Raw genomic sequence first — 15,569 nt, 5'->3', positions numbered from 1 at the left:
AGTGCGTAATGAAATTTTTCAAAACACTTTTTTGAAAAAAAAAAAAAAAATTAAAAATGGCAGAAACTGCAAAATAATTAAGACTTTTACCGAGAAAAAAAAAACGAAAAATATATTTCGAGTTAGTTGTTGGTTGGGGTTTTTTTTTTTTTTTCTTTTAAAGCTCGGTTCGGTTCTGGTTTCGTTAATTAATTAGTAGACTATATTAGTGAGATTTCTATTTTTTGGTTAAATTTTAAATTTTTGGGCTTTTTTTTTTTCCTTGAAATATTTTCTTCTATTATTCCTATTATTAAATGTTAATTCTTCAAAATTTTTCTTTTATATTAATTATTTTAAAGCTGTTTTAAGCTAGAATTACTTTTGCCCATTCGTATGTAATTTTATGTTATGTTTTTTAAGAATTAATTATATCTCGATCGTTTCCTTCAATATAAACAAAAACACCTAGTTTAAAATATAATCAGATAAGGGGGAAGGACGGGGGCAGTTAAGATATTTTGATAAACATTAATTTTAAAATCTGTAGTCGACACTGTTATTAATTAGAGATTATTTCGTTGACAATCAGGTTAAGTTTTCATTTTTGCGCAAAATTTTTGCTTTTCGCTTTGAGGCTAAACGTTAAATTTTTTTTTTCCCATTAATTCTTTTTAAAAACTTTTAAAGAGGAATGATTTTGTTATATAGTTTAATTTTGGTTTTTGTTTTATATCGATTGATGCAATTGTTTAATGTTTTACAGTGACACGAAGAAACATTTTTCTTTCCCTACGGTATTTAGCGTAACTTAAAACATTTTCACCAAAATATATTTTCTTCAAACGCGTTTTATATTATTATTATTAAAACGTTATTTGGAAAATTTTTAGTTTAGTTTAGGGGAGCTTTTTAATTAAATAGCTAAGAAAAATTTCAGTTTCAAAATATTTGTTGAAAAATTAAATTTTTTGATTAAATCACGATAATCTTTACGCTGGTAAAAATATCTAATTTTCCTTATGGCACCGGCAAAGGCAAGGAATACATAATTATGTTGGTTTAAATAACAGGTATTGTCCAAACGTTTCATTTAAAAACATAGGGTTAAAGTTTCCTAACACAGATAAACTTTTTTTTTAAATTTTTTCTTTTCTCAATATATATAAGAGCACTTGAATACGATTTTTAATTTTTTTTTTTTTTAAACTAAAGCATTGGCAAACTAATAAGGCTTCTTTTTGTATCTCAATAATTCTTTTTAAAATATTTTCATCTCCAAATTTTTAAATATTTTTTATAACCTCACACTAATCTAATCAGTCACGCTACGCTAACGCTAAATTTTAATTTCTCAAAATTTCTTTCTCAAAATAAGCGCAAGTATCCCTTATTATTATTATTATTTTTTTAAAAAATATATACCTAAGTTAAGTGAGCAATCAGGTGGGTCGAGGAAGCCCAGTGGAAGTAACAAACTTAAATTTAACTAAGCACTTTTGTACTTTAGCCTAAATACTAGAAAAAAATCTTAAAAATTAAAAACTATAATAATAAATTTCAACGACACAAAATTACGCTACTACTATCATAGAAAACTGACATTCGAATCATGTACGTAGGTTTTAAAATTTACTCTCTCTAAGAGGGTCTTATTTTGTTTAAAGGAATGGGTGCGGTAAATATGCGCTGGGCTAAAAGCCACCGCTGCTGCAGCGCATTTTTTAAGATATGAGGCTGGTGTGATAATATTTGGTTAAAACTTTCGCGGGTTATGTGGGGAATTACTTTCACCGCCGCATTTTAAACTTTTGGATAAACTGGATTTAAATTTGAAATGAATTAAATATCACGCTGGCAGTACAGTACATAGATAAACAATTTTGAGCTTTAAAAGCGAAGCGACTTACTGCCAAAAGAATCGACTAAATCAAATTAATCTTATTAATAAAAAGGTAGTGTGGTTGGTAATTAGGTACTAATTTTTCAATCGAAACATAATAATAATAATTAAAACAAATTTTCAAGGAATTATTTATCTAAATCCCAATTTAGTAAGAAAATTTTGGTTTCTTTCTCACGATGGCCAAATAGGGCTTTGTGGTAACTAATTAGAATCACGAAAAAATAATAAAAATAATAATTAAACTAATATATAATATTAATAATATTTTCCTATTAATTTTTTTTGTTAATAGATTTTTTTTCTAATAATAATAATAATAAATTTGTTATTAAATCGGTGTTAGTTAAGAAGATGAAAACAAATTATTTTTAATGGGATTTAGTCATTTAGTCATCATAAAACAACGTTTAATATTAACCAGCACTTGCTTTATCGCGAATAGCGAATAGCGAAGGTTTTTACCGAAGAAGGCGTGGAAGCGCGTTAGAAGGCTACGATTAATTTTCATAAGAAAAAAACTGGGTGAGGAATTAATAATAATAATGAGGAACAACAAGTAACATCTTGACTTGTCAATTATAATAAACTTAACGCGGGGTTTTTACGACGACGGGGGAGGGGGGGGGGCAAAATTAATCGTAATCGTAATCGTACAAACTCGATATTGGACGATAGAATTTGAGACAAAAAACTTTTTAAAAACCGAACGTAAGAAAAATTAAAATAGTGCTATTTCGTGTGTATCTTTTTGTTTCGTATGAACGTTACAGACTATAACGTAAAAATAGGATTATTTTTTTAATGGGAGGGGTTTTGTATATAAGTTTTTTAAATTAAGAGCAACAACAATCAAACGCTTATGGACGGTGCATTTTTACGCAAAAATTGCAGCATTATTTTTTGTTATATTAAAAAGGGCCATTTCCATTGTTTTTCAAATCCGTAATTACTTTTTTTTAAAAAGAAGGTAGCACTAACTCCTTCTAGACGAAAAACAGAGCAAAAATTAGCCCCTACAGCGTTTTTTTGAATTTTTAAATCTCCAAAGTCAAAAAAATTAAAAAAATGCCGTTGCTCTTAATGGTTTTTTTTTATAATCCTTCCCGTAAGGTCAGTCACCACCCACCCAAAAGTCTATCGCAATTGAGTGCAGTTAGGTCCAACACCTTTGTTGTTATTTCTCATCAGAGGTTTATGGCTTCGAAAGGTATCGACAGAGTGTTGCCATTGCCAGCAATTTCGGCAGAAATACCTGAAACACGAAACGTCACGGCAAAATATGGGCCCTTGAGTTTGTTGGCAACCAGTACATAAAGCGTCTTCAAGGTAAGGATCCACTTGAACCTACATGAGTCGAAACGAAGTTATTTAAAAAATGTTTCGTTCAAAATGTCGATCACCATACTGATAATGGCAGAATGAATCATGTTTTAGTTTCGCTCTGGGAGGGAGATATGACTAACTAAAGTACTCAAAAGTTCTATTTACCTTTTTGGTGAACCTTGGAGTTTTGATCTCGACAAAAGCGGCTTGAACTGCTCGCATATAGCTCTTGTTATTGTTAAAAGTCACGCGCCCAGAACCTAGAGTTTAAGAGAAAAGGAAATTATAAGAAAGAATCTATGGAAAAATTACGAGTAAATTTCCATTGGAAAGGCTCCGAGCTTTTAAAGGGACTGCAAAGAAGGCATCGGCGGGTGAGTAAAAATTATTTGAAATACGTCACAGACATCACGTGATGCCGAGATACAAAGGCTCCTCATGAAGTGGAACTGGACACCTAGTCCTTGTTTTTCGCGAGATCGCAGCGCCAATTCCATGAAGTGGTAGTTTTCGAAATAAAACGAACTAAACTTCTTTGAACCACGCCTCTCCTCGGTCACGTGCCTCTGACGTATTTCAAATATTTTTTACCCACCCGCCGATGCCTTCTTTACAGTCCCTTTAACTTCTATTTATAGGAAATAGAAAATTTCATTGCTAAAACATGTTGACAGTCACTGTGGCTGTTATCAAAATCCCCTTATCAACAACTGGGGGAACTTCAAACTTTGATTCAATGTTTCTATTTGCCTTTAAAGGAAACATGCTCTTCGACAAAAACTTCAATGTTTTTATAGCTTAACTACTGTTACCCTTTGATGGGGGTTAAGGTCACAATTTTAATCTTATATTTATATTATCTAAAGCCTTGTGTCATGGGCTGGAGGAAATATTTTAAAAATTGGTAATGCACTCCGATCAAATACCGACTATATGCTCAGGGTGGGAAATAAGGATTTTTTTTAAACTGGACATTGGGCCAGCGACCCCTCTGGCCTGGAATAAATAAACTGGTCCATGACCACTGACCAGGGCGCGTCGTCTGTTAAATTTAAGAAGTGGATAATTACAATATATAAGCTAATGTATGGACTCTGGAAACCCTTGAATTTTCTTAGTGGTCCCGTGGACCACTGACCCCCCTCCGATTTAATTTTTAAACTGGTCCAGGCAATTTTTAAACTGGTCCAGGCAATTTTTAAACTGGTCCAGGCAATTTTTAAACTGGTCATTTGCCCTGTGCCACCGCCTTATTTCCCACGCTGTATATGATATTTTGTTAAAGTCATGAACTATCCATAGCTTGCTTAACCCAAAAAGACGAAATGCTCAATTGCAAATGAAACATTGAGAACGAAAGGAATAAGCAATTTTGGTAACTGAGATGCTTAAAAGAACTTTACAAGGCAGGGCATTCCTATGTGAAAGTGTCTGATTGTATACTGCATATTCGGACAACTTTTGAAAGGGACACAAGATACGCGGCGGGGTCACGTGCTAGAATGGTATACATTTCAGACTTCAAACAGTATAAAGACCACATTGACTACCACATATGCAACAACTGTTCTACACTATAAATTTTCCTGCATTGATTTAATAAAATGGCGCATAACAGCACCACCATGTAGCCCGTTAATTAATTTCAAATGTATGCAATGATAGTTATTACAGGAACAAAATCGATTTTCGTCGGGGTAAATTTTAAATTTCACAAATGATTTTAGAGGAAAATCATTTTAAAATGTTTACCATGCATTTAATTCTAAAAATCTGTCCTTGAGTATTATAGCAAAACCAGTTTTTGTTATCATTATGTAAAGGTGTTTATGATTTATAACACAAGCTTCTCTGCCAGGAGTCCTCGCCTAACTAAGTGTCCCATTAACTTTTAGATTATATAAAAAATATAAGAGAAATCTTCTGGTGAAATAAAACAGGTGAACAATATGTTCCCTCAGCGCCGCTAACCAATTATTATGATCAGGAATACAAAAATTTCAAAAGAAGGTATGAATAACAGCACAACTTATAGTCCAATGAAGAGCTCACCCACCAATGCCGTGACCTGCGTTTTTTGATACTTCAGACTACAAACAATACATAAATCCTGCATAACTCTATCCTCTTGCAAAATCTGTCCTACTCCCTCCAATGAAAGGGTTGTAGACTATGACGCACATTCACCGAGGCCTATTATTTATTCCTCCTTCAGAAACTTACAATTCTTGATATTATCAGGGATAGATTTAATTTTAGAAGTAGGAATGGAGAACGGTTAGTATTTACTTCAGTCAGACTCATAGACCACCCAGTATAGAGCCCCTCCCCCAACACGTAACGAAAAGTTTAAATTATCTTATTGGCTCATTTAAACTACGTTTTGATGACGTTACTGACGGGGACGGCGAAAACTACGCAATTCCTTTTAACCTCTGTCGCTATGACCCGCCTCTTCTTTCATACCCCCACCCCCGTCCCGTGGAAGGGGGTCCATCCGGGACTTTGACGCGCGCCCAGATTACTCTGTCCTCCATTCCTACTTCTAAAATTAAATCTATCCCTGATATTATACATTATTCTGGAGAAATTAACCCCTAAAGTTAGTGTGGAAACCTTCAAACAGCGAGAATTATATTAATAATAGAACACTCAACGTCAAAGTATTTTCGTACGCGACTTTCAACACAAAATTCCCGCGAAAAGTGAGGGACTACTTGTTATCTTTCTCCTGCGTCGCGCTTAACACCACCCGAAACCCACTTGTATTATTTTAAAAAAATTATATTCTTACCAATTGGATACTTGTATTTATCAGTATCAATGCCAGCGTAAACGACACCCGCGAATAAGTCATTCATAATATGAGCTAATCCTTCGGCATTCAACATTCCATGTAAGGCTCCGACAAAAATTGTCTTTCCAGGATCCAACCTCTGGGAAGGGCAACGAACAAAGTTGCTATCACTAATTACCCATGGAATTACTTGAACCTGTAAGAGAAGAAGACCACAAATCTGAGTTACTTAAAGCTACTAAAACACCGATAAAACTATAGCTTTAATTGAAACATTACCTCTTTGGATCTCATCCTCCTGGAGGAAATTTTATAGTACCAGTTTCCACCGTTACTAAAATCGTGGGTGCAGGCTTGCAGAAGTGACTTGACGTGTTTCTCAGTCTCAAAAATAATGTAGACATAACCCGCTTTTGGTGGGTAGGATGGGCTGCGCGCTTCGCGTCCCGGCCATTGGATTTTGATTGGCCCAAAGGAAGCGAAAGCTTCTATTAAACCAGGTTCCGTAATATCCCAAGGCACTCCTCCTAAGAACACTTTACAAGAAAAGCTAGGACTCTTGTGGGTTCTCGGAGGTAATTGTCCACTCCAAGTACAGGTTGCATCACAATAAGCTAAACATTGATAATAGGAGTTAACCTAGATATTTCCGATTAAGAGCGTATGGGTCAGTCCCAGACATGTCTTGCAATAAACACGTTAAATATTTAAACCTTTCAGAGTTAATTTTGCTTTTTAAGGGATATTTGTACAATGTGTTATAGAGCTTATCTTCCACCAAATTCAACTGTGCATGCGTGAAATTTCGTACTGTTATCCTTGCATTGGGAATAATAATAATAATAATAATCTAAGCTTTCTCTACGAAGGGATTTCCACACTAAGTCTGTGGCTTATTTACAGGTGGGTCCCTTTTACATTGCATAGAGGGGTGCAGGGGGCTAGCCCCTATGCCACAGCTAACCTACAGCGCCCTATACTAACTATTACCACTATAACCTCTGCAAGTTTTTCATGGAAAGGAGAAACCGGGTTAGGAAAACTCCTTTTAACAAGCGGGGAGAGAACTTGCAAACTCTACGCAGAAGGATTTGTTCCCAGATTTTCACCCGGTGCCACAGTCCGGGATTCCACCCGGGATCCTCTTGCTGCGAGGCGAAAGCGCTAACTGCTACGCCACCCCACCATGAATGGGCATCGGCATTTCAGTTGCATCTATATGCTTAGTTGTTCCACGCTTATAGTCACGCGACATTGGCCAATTACTACTCCAGGAAATGGTAACACGCCTATAGATTACGCGTTGTAAATCCCTTTAAAAACCATTCTCTACAAGAAACACCACTTAAAGTTCTTTCATTTACAGAAGTCCGCTAGATACCAACTCTCTATTTACATTTTTAGTTTGATCTATTGATAGTGTCACTAGACAAGACATTCTGGACCAAAAATACCACTCCTTATTAAGTACTTACAGGCAGCGCTACGGTACAATCTAGCAGCCCTTTCAATCTGATCTAATTCGTTAACTTGACCACTGAAAGTCGATCCCATGCCAGACCATCGTTTGTCCGAAAAAAATGGCGAGGAAACGAGAGGAGAGTCCAAATCGGGTCTACACTGGAAAGCATTACTGTAGAGGTTGGATTGAAGTCCCAAGTTGTTATTAGTGAACGAAGAAGGGTTTCCTGAACCACCCAAATTAAGGCAATTCTAAAATTCACAACACAAAGTATTCAGTTAGGATTTCTGTTCACTAGAAACATAATACGCGTAAGGTATGAAAGGACCTTCAACTATTTCCCTAAAAACTGCGTATATAGAAAAATAACATACAATTGAATATTTCTTCATGGAAACATTACATTATACAACAATCGCTGCTTTTAAGAAACTTTCCTCATTCTAAGTATTGGGGAAAGTGACAAGAACAGGTTTCAAAGACACTTTCCTTTTAAACATCCGACATATAAGTCTCTCGTTCTCGTTAAAGAGCTAATAAGATTTACAACTACTTAAACTTGACTTGTGACACTCAAAAAAATATCTAAATGTTTTTAAATATTGTCGTCACTCGAAAAACATGCTACTCAAGTTAGTTTAGGCCAAGGATAGATTTAATTTTAGAAGCAGGAATGGAGAACGGTTAGTATTTACTTCAGTCCGACTCATAGCCCACCCAGTATAGAGCCCCTCCCTCCAACACGTAACGTAAAGTTTAAATTATCCTATTGGCTCACATTTTGATGACGTTACTGGCGGGGACGGAGAAAAATACGTAATTACTTTTTACCTCTGTGGTTATGACCCGCCTCATCTTTCATACCCCTCCGTCCCGTGGAAGGGGGTCCGGGACTTTGACGCGCGCCCACATTACCCTGTTCTCTATTCCCGCTTCTAAAATTAAATCTATCCCTGTTTAGGCCATAATTTTAGATAATTACCATCAGATCTGACAGGCTATGCTCGGAATTGCTACTGATTCCGCTGGTATCGGAGTCTGTCGGAGAGGAACTACGACTGTCCCTGAGGCCATCGCAACCCAATAGCGCTTGTTCGAGTGAGCTAGGGCTTGATGTCAGGAAAGGAGGTGTACGTCCACGAATGGCTACCCGAGGAGGTCCAGTTGAGCTAGGAGGACTATTTCTGGGGTTATTAAAGGCTTTGGAACTGAAAGGCGAGGCGCAAAAGCCGTCGTTAAAGGAACGTATTGAGGAAGAGTTGCCACCCAGAATGTTGCTGCTTTGCGAGCTAAGATTAAAACCGGGAGAAGATGCACCGCTCGTGTTTGTATATTGAGATAAGCTGCACGAAGTCGGCGCTGTATTAAAAACTCCATTGGAGCTGTATCTCAAGTTGGAGTTTTGAAATATATTTTGAAAACCTGCAAGAACTCGATTCATTAGTTTTTTTTTCATAACAAAAAAATCCCATTCAAGACTAAGAAAACGGGCTTACCAGAAAAATTTCCAGGAAAGTCCAACCCTTCAGATTCGTTTAGAGATTGTGGTACATCTGTTCCATGAAACACAAAACGTTAGATATGATAAAATTATATTTAAGGGCATACTTTAAAATGCAGCAACAATTTTTCAATTCATAGGCCTATACCATGAAACTTGTCAACTCATAAAAACTTCATTGGTCAATACATAGTATAACCAGAAGTAAGATGAGACTAGAAGTATCGAGGTAACCAAATTCTTCACTTGGCGAAAGTGAATATTCTTGATAAGACACCAACGGTTGGCCCTCTAGTAGCGGTTTCTGAATTTTCCCTACAAAAAGTGAGACGCTCGCGGTGGTAGACGGCCGAACTAAATTCAAGCACTTGCGTCCGTGTTCCGCGGCTTTAGGTTGAGGGGAAGGGGTAATTTTTTGGAACTAGACCAATTTTTTTCTCTCTAGTGTAGGCGCGATGGAAGCGGCATAAAATCCTTAAATTTGTTCAATAGTGCCAGGATCTACTACCAATGCTAGAGCTCTCAGCTTTTTACTTCTAGTCTCATCTTACTTCTGGTATAACTTAAAAAAATCATGTTCCAAAAACTAATGAATTTAATACGTGGGACCAATTTCTAAGCATAACACCATAAGCTCTGTTCAAGCGTCACGTGTCTTTTAGTTTCTAAAACTAACAAATAATAAACATGACTAATCACCTCTATTTTCATTAGCCAGGAGTGAAAAATTTATAGTATTGTCCAACATTGTATTGAAGTAATTTGAAAATTCTTTGCTAGAGGCGCTACTAAAAGGGTCGTTGGATGGTAGGAATTTATTGTCCACCTCAGAACCCGATGTATCAAACTGAAACTGAAAATATATAAATAGAAAAAAATTTAATTAAGGTACAGGTTTAGAGACATTTTGAATTTTTGATCATAAAAATTAAAATTGGATTTTAAACCGCAATTAAAAAACAGCACCATTAAACTGAAATTCAAATGTGCAAAGTCATATCACGATCATTTTATCAATGTAAGGGAAGGAGAACCCGGCTTATCAAAGCAGTGAACACTTGAATTTTTTTATTTTCAAATGTCTATGAAACTTTAACATTGAAATCTAGAATATACTCTTAAGGATGCACATTACGGGAATGTACGAATATTCCCGAAAACTGAAATATTATTTATATTATCAGAAAATTAGAGGTGATATTTCATAAGATCGCGATGTTTTGGACATGTTGACGCCAGCCAAAACTATGAAAACTCCTCCCACATTTATAAATATCAACGGTGCACAATAAGAAATACCTATGTCATATCTAGAATTTCCTGATAATGAGAGTAATATATTTAAATGCATATTTAAGATCTACAAGATACGAACACTTCATTACAAAGACCAAAATTATCACAACAAAATTTACCACCGAAATAAACCACGTTCTTTGCGTGTAGTTTGTGGCGAACAAAGGCAACTAATAGACTATTTCAGCAATTACATACAGAGAAACCAAAACGCAGGGGCAAGACCGCCATTGGGGTACCGCCAGACGGACACCGAGTTCACTACACGGGGGAAGCAACCCAGCTCTGACTGCCTTTAACGGTGTTTCTTGGCAAGAGGGAAAATACCCCAATAGCGGCCTAACCCCTGTGTGTTTCTTTCTCTGTATGCAATTCCCGAAATTGTGTATAATATAGTTTAACAATTAATCGAGCATGAAAAACTACATAAAACCCGAAATAATTCTAGATCCTTCTATGAAAATCTTGCTAAATGAATAGGCAACGATTGCGAAATCGTTTCAAAACGGAGTTTTAAAAATAGTTTCAAGGGTGTTTAGTGCCAAAGAAAAGGGACCTATTAGGCTAATAAACAAAGATGACACAATTTAAGTAATCCTAAAAGTCTTTCATGGCAAAAAATTTTGTTGAAAATTATCCATTCCCATTTTTTAGGTCATTTATTAAAAACACGCGAGAAAAAGATTTCCTATACTTATCAGAGAGAAATTAAACGACTAAAAATATTGTTAAAGAAAAAAAACTAGCTAGCTAAATGCAAACGGAAGAGTTTTATGAGCAAACTGATACAAATAATAAAACGTCAATTATCCTTGAACTATATCCGAATGAATAAGGGGTGGAAGGGCAATCTCCTGCTAAAGAGGGAGCAGATACAACACTTACAACTACAAAACTGCGTCGCTTATCGAGTATAAAATTGATTACTCAAGGCAAGGCAAGGGGAGAGTGTGCTTTATCCATAAAGGGAATATAAACCCCAAAACGCTGTCAGTCATGACCCCCCAAGGGCCCCAAAGTTAAGTAAATCCGAAAGATCATTTCGCTTTGATAAACGAAAAGGTTAGCAGTGAAAAATATAAATCGGGGATTATGTAGACATGATACAAAACATCGCGGTGCAATTTGTACAACATCAACATTGAAAGTCGTTCATATCTCTTATGTTACAGTTAGGTAGAAAGTTTACAATTATATCCAACATTATCTAGTAAATTTTAATCATATTTGTCCTTCTACCTCAAATGTTAAGTTTGCCATTTCGCATATGGACTTTGAACCAAGCGCATATTCCTCTTTGTTATAATTCTTTTACGAAAAACAATAGATCTCAAAAAATTACAGATAAATTAGGTTGCAACACTCTTAGAATTTCCAGAAACACAGCTTAAGTTAAGCGTTACATTTTGGGTAAAGTCCAATAAGTTCCTCGACTCCCAAAATATTTATTAACCAACTGGACAAACGTACGAATGTTACGTAACATTTTACGTAATATTTTAAACTAAGGGGTACCTCATCGGTCGTTTCATACAAAATAATCTAACAATAACTGTAGTAATATTTTTAATTATAGAGTTATTTTACACCGTAACCTTTTATCTTTGAATGCAATTAAAGATTTCGCGACAATATCGGACAATTAATATATTAACTCATCCCAGTGAAGTCTCTATAATCTACTGACACCTGGTGATAATTTTTTATTGATACAATTATTTTCCAGTTTCACAGGAAGTGCATCAACCATTAAACGCGTTTATTTAATAAAACCAGTCATCAATGAACGTAAAATTTCTGGAGAATATTTGAAACTATGAACCACGCTCTAATTATCTGTTTTTTCGTTCAGAAAGTTAACCATAGCAGCTTTCTTCGTCAAAAGAATTCACTTAAATGGTTTTTTGGTTTTTCCGAAGCCGCGAACAGCTAAGTTCGGTCGCTCGGCGTAATTACGAAACTTCTATTCCCGGTTATTTCCTAGGGTCATGACCTTTTTAAAACGAGTACGAGACCCTTTCGAAACTACAAAATTATTATGTATCATGTCACCTTGGCTTTAAAAAAACCTTTTTATTGTAAAAGTGGCATATGGCATGCAAAGATACCGAGAAATTAAGCAGGATACTCAAAGTTTACTAATTTTAACTAACAGTGGGTGGTATTAACTTCAAAGTCTTCAATTGAATAACAATAATATACACAAGAATTTGTTAATTTGTCCCATGAATATGAAATATTTTGTCTTAAAATCTTATTCTCACTTTCATACAAGCCACAAAATAATTAAATTGTATTGTCCAGGACTTCTTAAAAAGTGGGTTAATACACAAGAATTAGTTAATTAATTTGTCTCATGAATACGAAATATTTTGTCTTAAAATCTCTATTCCCACTTTCATACCTTTCATAAGTCATGACAAGCCACAAAATAACTAAACTGTACTGATCAGGACTTCTTAAAAAGTGCGTTTTAAGTAATTGTTTAAAGCAATTAAAAAGCATCGAATTAAGCAAAGGCACGATCTTAATTTACATCAACTGTAATGTTAGTTTAGAACAATGGTTTAGAAGGCCATTTTTAGGAGAGGTCAAGCTTTGATACGTTTAAAACGTAGGTTCACAAATTATTTAATTTTAGTAAACTATGATTAAGGGATAAAACCCCTTAGAGAAATTTAATCCTTAGCTCTAACACATTTATATTCATAGTAGAATATTGTTAATTAATGATAAAAGCGCTACCAACTGAGTAAAATAATATATACCATTTCTCACGTCGTAGATGCACAAGTAGAGAAAATACTAACTACAAAGCTGGCACCCGTGCGGTGTGTGACTACACTTCTCTACGAGTACGACACAAAAGGAGAAAAGTAGGGGGAGAAACGCAACGCGGCCTTCTAAGTTTTTCATTGATTTTTAGCTCCGGACATTTACCGTTGTAATAATAGCAGAGACAAACTGACTAGACATGTGGCTGCCAGTGCCATCGGTCCAAGTATATAGTATTTTTGGGGAAAAAACTGCGCGTGGTGGAGATCATGAATCATTAGCTATACTTGTCCGCGAATTATTAAAATGCACCCCTAAATTTTTAAGGGCGAAAAAAGGGCCTATATTGATTTTTTTAACTCTTACTTTTGACAGCTGACAAAACTTACTAAGCTTATAGAACGAAAGCCATGAAAAATAGGCTCTTTACTCTGACTCTAAACACACAATTGCCACTCGGTGACAGACAACTCATGACACACGACACATTTTTTCTTAATTCATCTCCGCGAGTACTATACCTAATTGTGGTTTGTGGCAGCTGTAAAATATCCTATCGACGCATACGTTTGCCTTAAACACCGTACAAGAATATCATTTTACCACGCCGCATATTTTTTATATCCTTCCAAAGATAGCTATCATCGATAAAGTCAGCTTTAACAACGCAGGTCGTGATCTAGTAATATTTTGAAGCCTTCAGGCTGCAGCCCGCGTTTAGTTTCGCCTATTCTAACGTACGTACCACCCCCTAATTTGACAAAAAACGCCTACTAATACTTGCAACTCTTGGAGCAAGAGATGGCAAATCACTAGTCAACGTGTCCTCAAGTTACTTTGCTATCTAATCAAGATTTTTTTAAATAAAAAGACAGGACGAAAAACATCAGTACCCGTTAAGTCGCCAAATAGGCCTACCATTATTATTAAACGTATTTGATTTACAATCTTGCATCGTTTAACTAAAATTGACGAAAAACTACGAATGTCGTAATCTTTATATTTTGCGACGCAACAAAGTATTTACTAGTCCTAAGACTCCTAGCGCCACGTTCTATTAAAAGACCCGCATTGCTGGAAGCTGGTTAGGCTTAGCTACCCCCGTCGATTTCCGGCGATAACGTCGGAAGTAAAATTTCCCTTTCGGTTTCGAACTAACCGATGTTAAGTTCCGAGGCTAATTTAGCGAGAAAACGAATAAAATCGACTTTATTTCCCTTTTACGAGTTATTTTTCCGTAATATTCCTTCCTCGTTACACCGCAGTCTGCCAACGTGGCCACGTGCAAGCTCGTGGAGAAAATTGGGGCGGTACGTAAACAAGATCGCCACGTGATTTGAGCGAAACCGCTTTCGCCAGCGGAAGCTCGCGAGTCGCGAGCCTAGCGCCGGGATGGGAAACTACCGCCAAGCATGACACGAGCTAAAATCCCCGGTTGCAGAGGCTTATATCCAGAATTTTCCCCTTTAAATCTTCAATTTAGCCCAAAAATTACCGAAACCTCATAGCTAGACACAAAAAATATCATACTTAAAGCAAAAAAACTTACGTTGTTCGACATGATTGGGGACTATGTCGTCCTAAAATGGTACCTTTGTTGGATCCACAAAATTTAATATTAAATCCACAAATGTTATTAAAAACAGACCAGGGTTTTAAATAAAATTTTACGCGTTAAACACGTAAAGAGTGAGTTTTCCAAATATTAAAATCAAATATTTATTGCGCGACTGCACGCTTTGACTAATATTCGAAAGTTATGCCGATGATGATAAAATACTATCGCGACTCGAGATCTTTCCGTGTCGAGTTCTTGATTAAATATAAGCTAAAAACTTAAGTCGGTTGCTAGTTGAATTTTCATTCGCGTATCCACATCGTTTTATAAAAATCACGGGAAGTCCGACTACTACTCGAAGCGAGCTTAGAAACTCAATAGACTATTTTGCTCCCGAGTGTACGTCGCCACGCGGTATCGGCTGAGTCACTTTTTAGACTGGCGCTGCTGCGCTGGCCGGGTTGTTCACGTGGACTAACTGCGGGAGAGCGAGAGAGAACAGCCGGAGGGAAAGGGGAGGAAGCGGCTACGCGTACATGTATACGATATTCCCCCTTGTACGTCTACGCGTCATTCCCGGAGCCGTTAGGCGCCTATTTTTCCCCGTTGCTTTTCTGCTAAGGGGACTCAGACGTCAACGGGTCACTTAAACCCCACTACGAAGAATAGGCCTTTTACGCCAATATTTTTTTTACATTCTTCTCTAAGTCTAATGGTTGTTTTCAAAGATTACAATAAATTTAGCTGTTTCTTATCTTTAAACACCGTTTCCATGTTTTCCTCGTAAACCACCCCCAAACCAGCTGATTTCTCAAAGAGCAGACGCCCCTTATTTTGCGACAACCATAGGGCTGGAAATAGACCTAATTAGTGACACCGGAAACCAAATACTCCCCCACACACAACCACAAAAAAGCAATCGGAAATATTTTCCGATAAGATCTCGTCGATACAAAAAAGTCTGTCATGACA

At 36.2% G+C, this 15,569-nt stretch overlaps 1 protein-coding gene across 3 annotated transcripts; it reads right to left on the bottom strand.

The window, feature by feature from the left end:
* Nucleotides 1–2,609: 2,609 nt before the first annotated feature.
* On the bottom strand, nt 2,610–15,226 carry orb (polyadenylation element binding protein orb). Of its 3 annotated transcripts, none has more exons than XM_089848718.1 (9): nt 14,589–15,226; nt 9,668–9,821; nt 8,964–9,020; nt 8,450–8,889; nt 7,481–7,718; nt 6,285–6,619; nt 6,003–6,201; nt 3,374–3,468; nt 2,610–3,229 (listed from the first exon to the last, which is right to left on the bottom strand). In XM_089848718.1, the coding sequence occupies exons 1-9, from the start codon at nt 14,598–14,600 to the stop codon at nt 3,020–3,022; spliced, it is 1,740 nt and encodes a 579-aa protein (XP_089704844.1). In that variant the 5' UTR covers nt 14,601–15,226; the 3' UTR covers nt 2,610–3,019. The 3 variants fall into 3 exon arrangements, with proteins under 3 accessions (XP_089704844.1, XP_089704859.1, XP_089704850.1); XM_089848733.1 differs by lacking the exon at nt 14,589–15,226 and adding an exon at nt 13,561–13,748; XM_089848724.1 differs by lacking the exon at nt 14,589–15,226 and adding an exon at nt 13,033–13,050.
* Between the last annotated feature and the right edge of the window lie 343 nt (nt 15,227–15,569).

This window comes from Phalangium opilio, unplaced genomic scaffold, assembly GCF_054372755.1.
Source record: "Phalangium opilio isolate 3A_F unplaced genomic scaffold, DU_Popi_V2 ptg000009l_1, whole genome shotgun sequence".
Lineage (NCBI taxonomy): Eukaryota > Metazoa > Arthropoda > Arachnida > Opiliones > Phalangiidae > Phalangium > Phalangium opilio.
Note: the sequence above shows the minus strand (reverse complement) of the source record. Positions and strands in the feature narration are given on the sequence as shown.

What these genes read in the sequence shown, in the direction of transcription:
- orb (XM_089848718.1), bottom strand. An exon ending in CCTGGCTAATGAAAATAGAG is followed by an intron (nt 9,021 to 9,667) that starts GTGATTAGTCAT and finishes TTCATGGAACAG; the next exon opens with ATGTACCACAATCTCTAAAC. An exon ending in GGAGGATGAGATCCAAAGAG is followed by an intron (nt 6,202 to 6,284) that starts GTAATGTTTCAA and finishes CTTCTCTTACAG; the next exon opens with GTTCAAGTAATTCCATGGGT.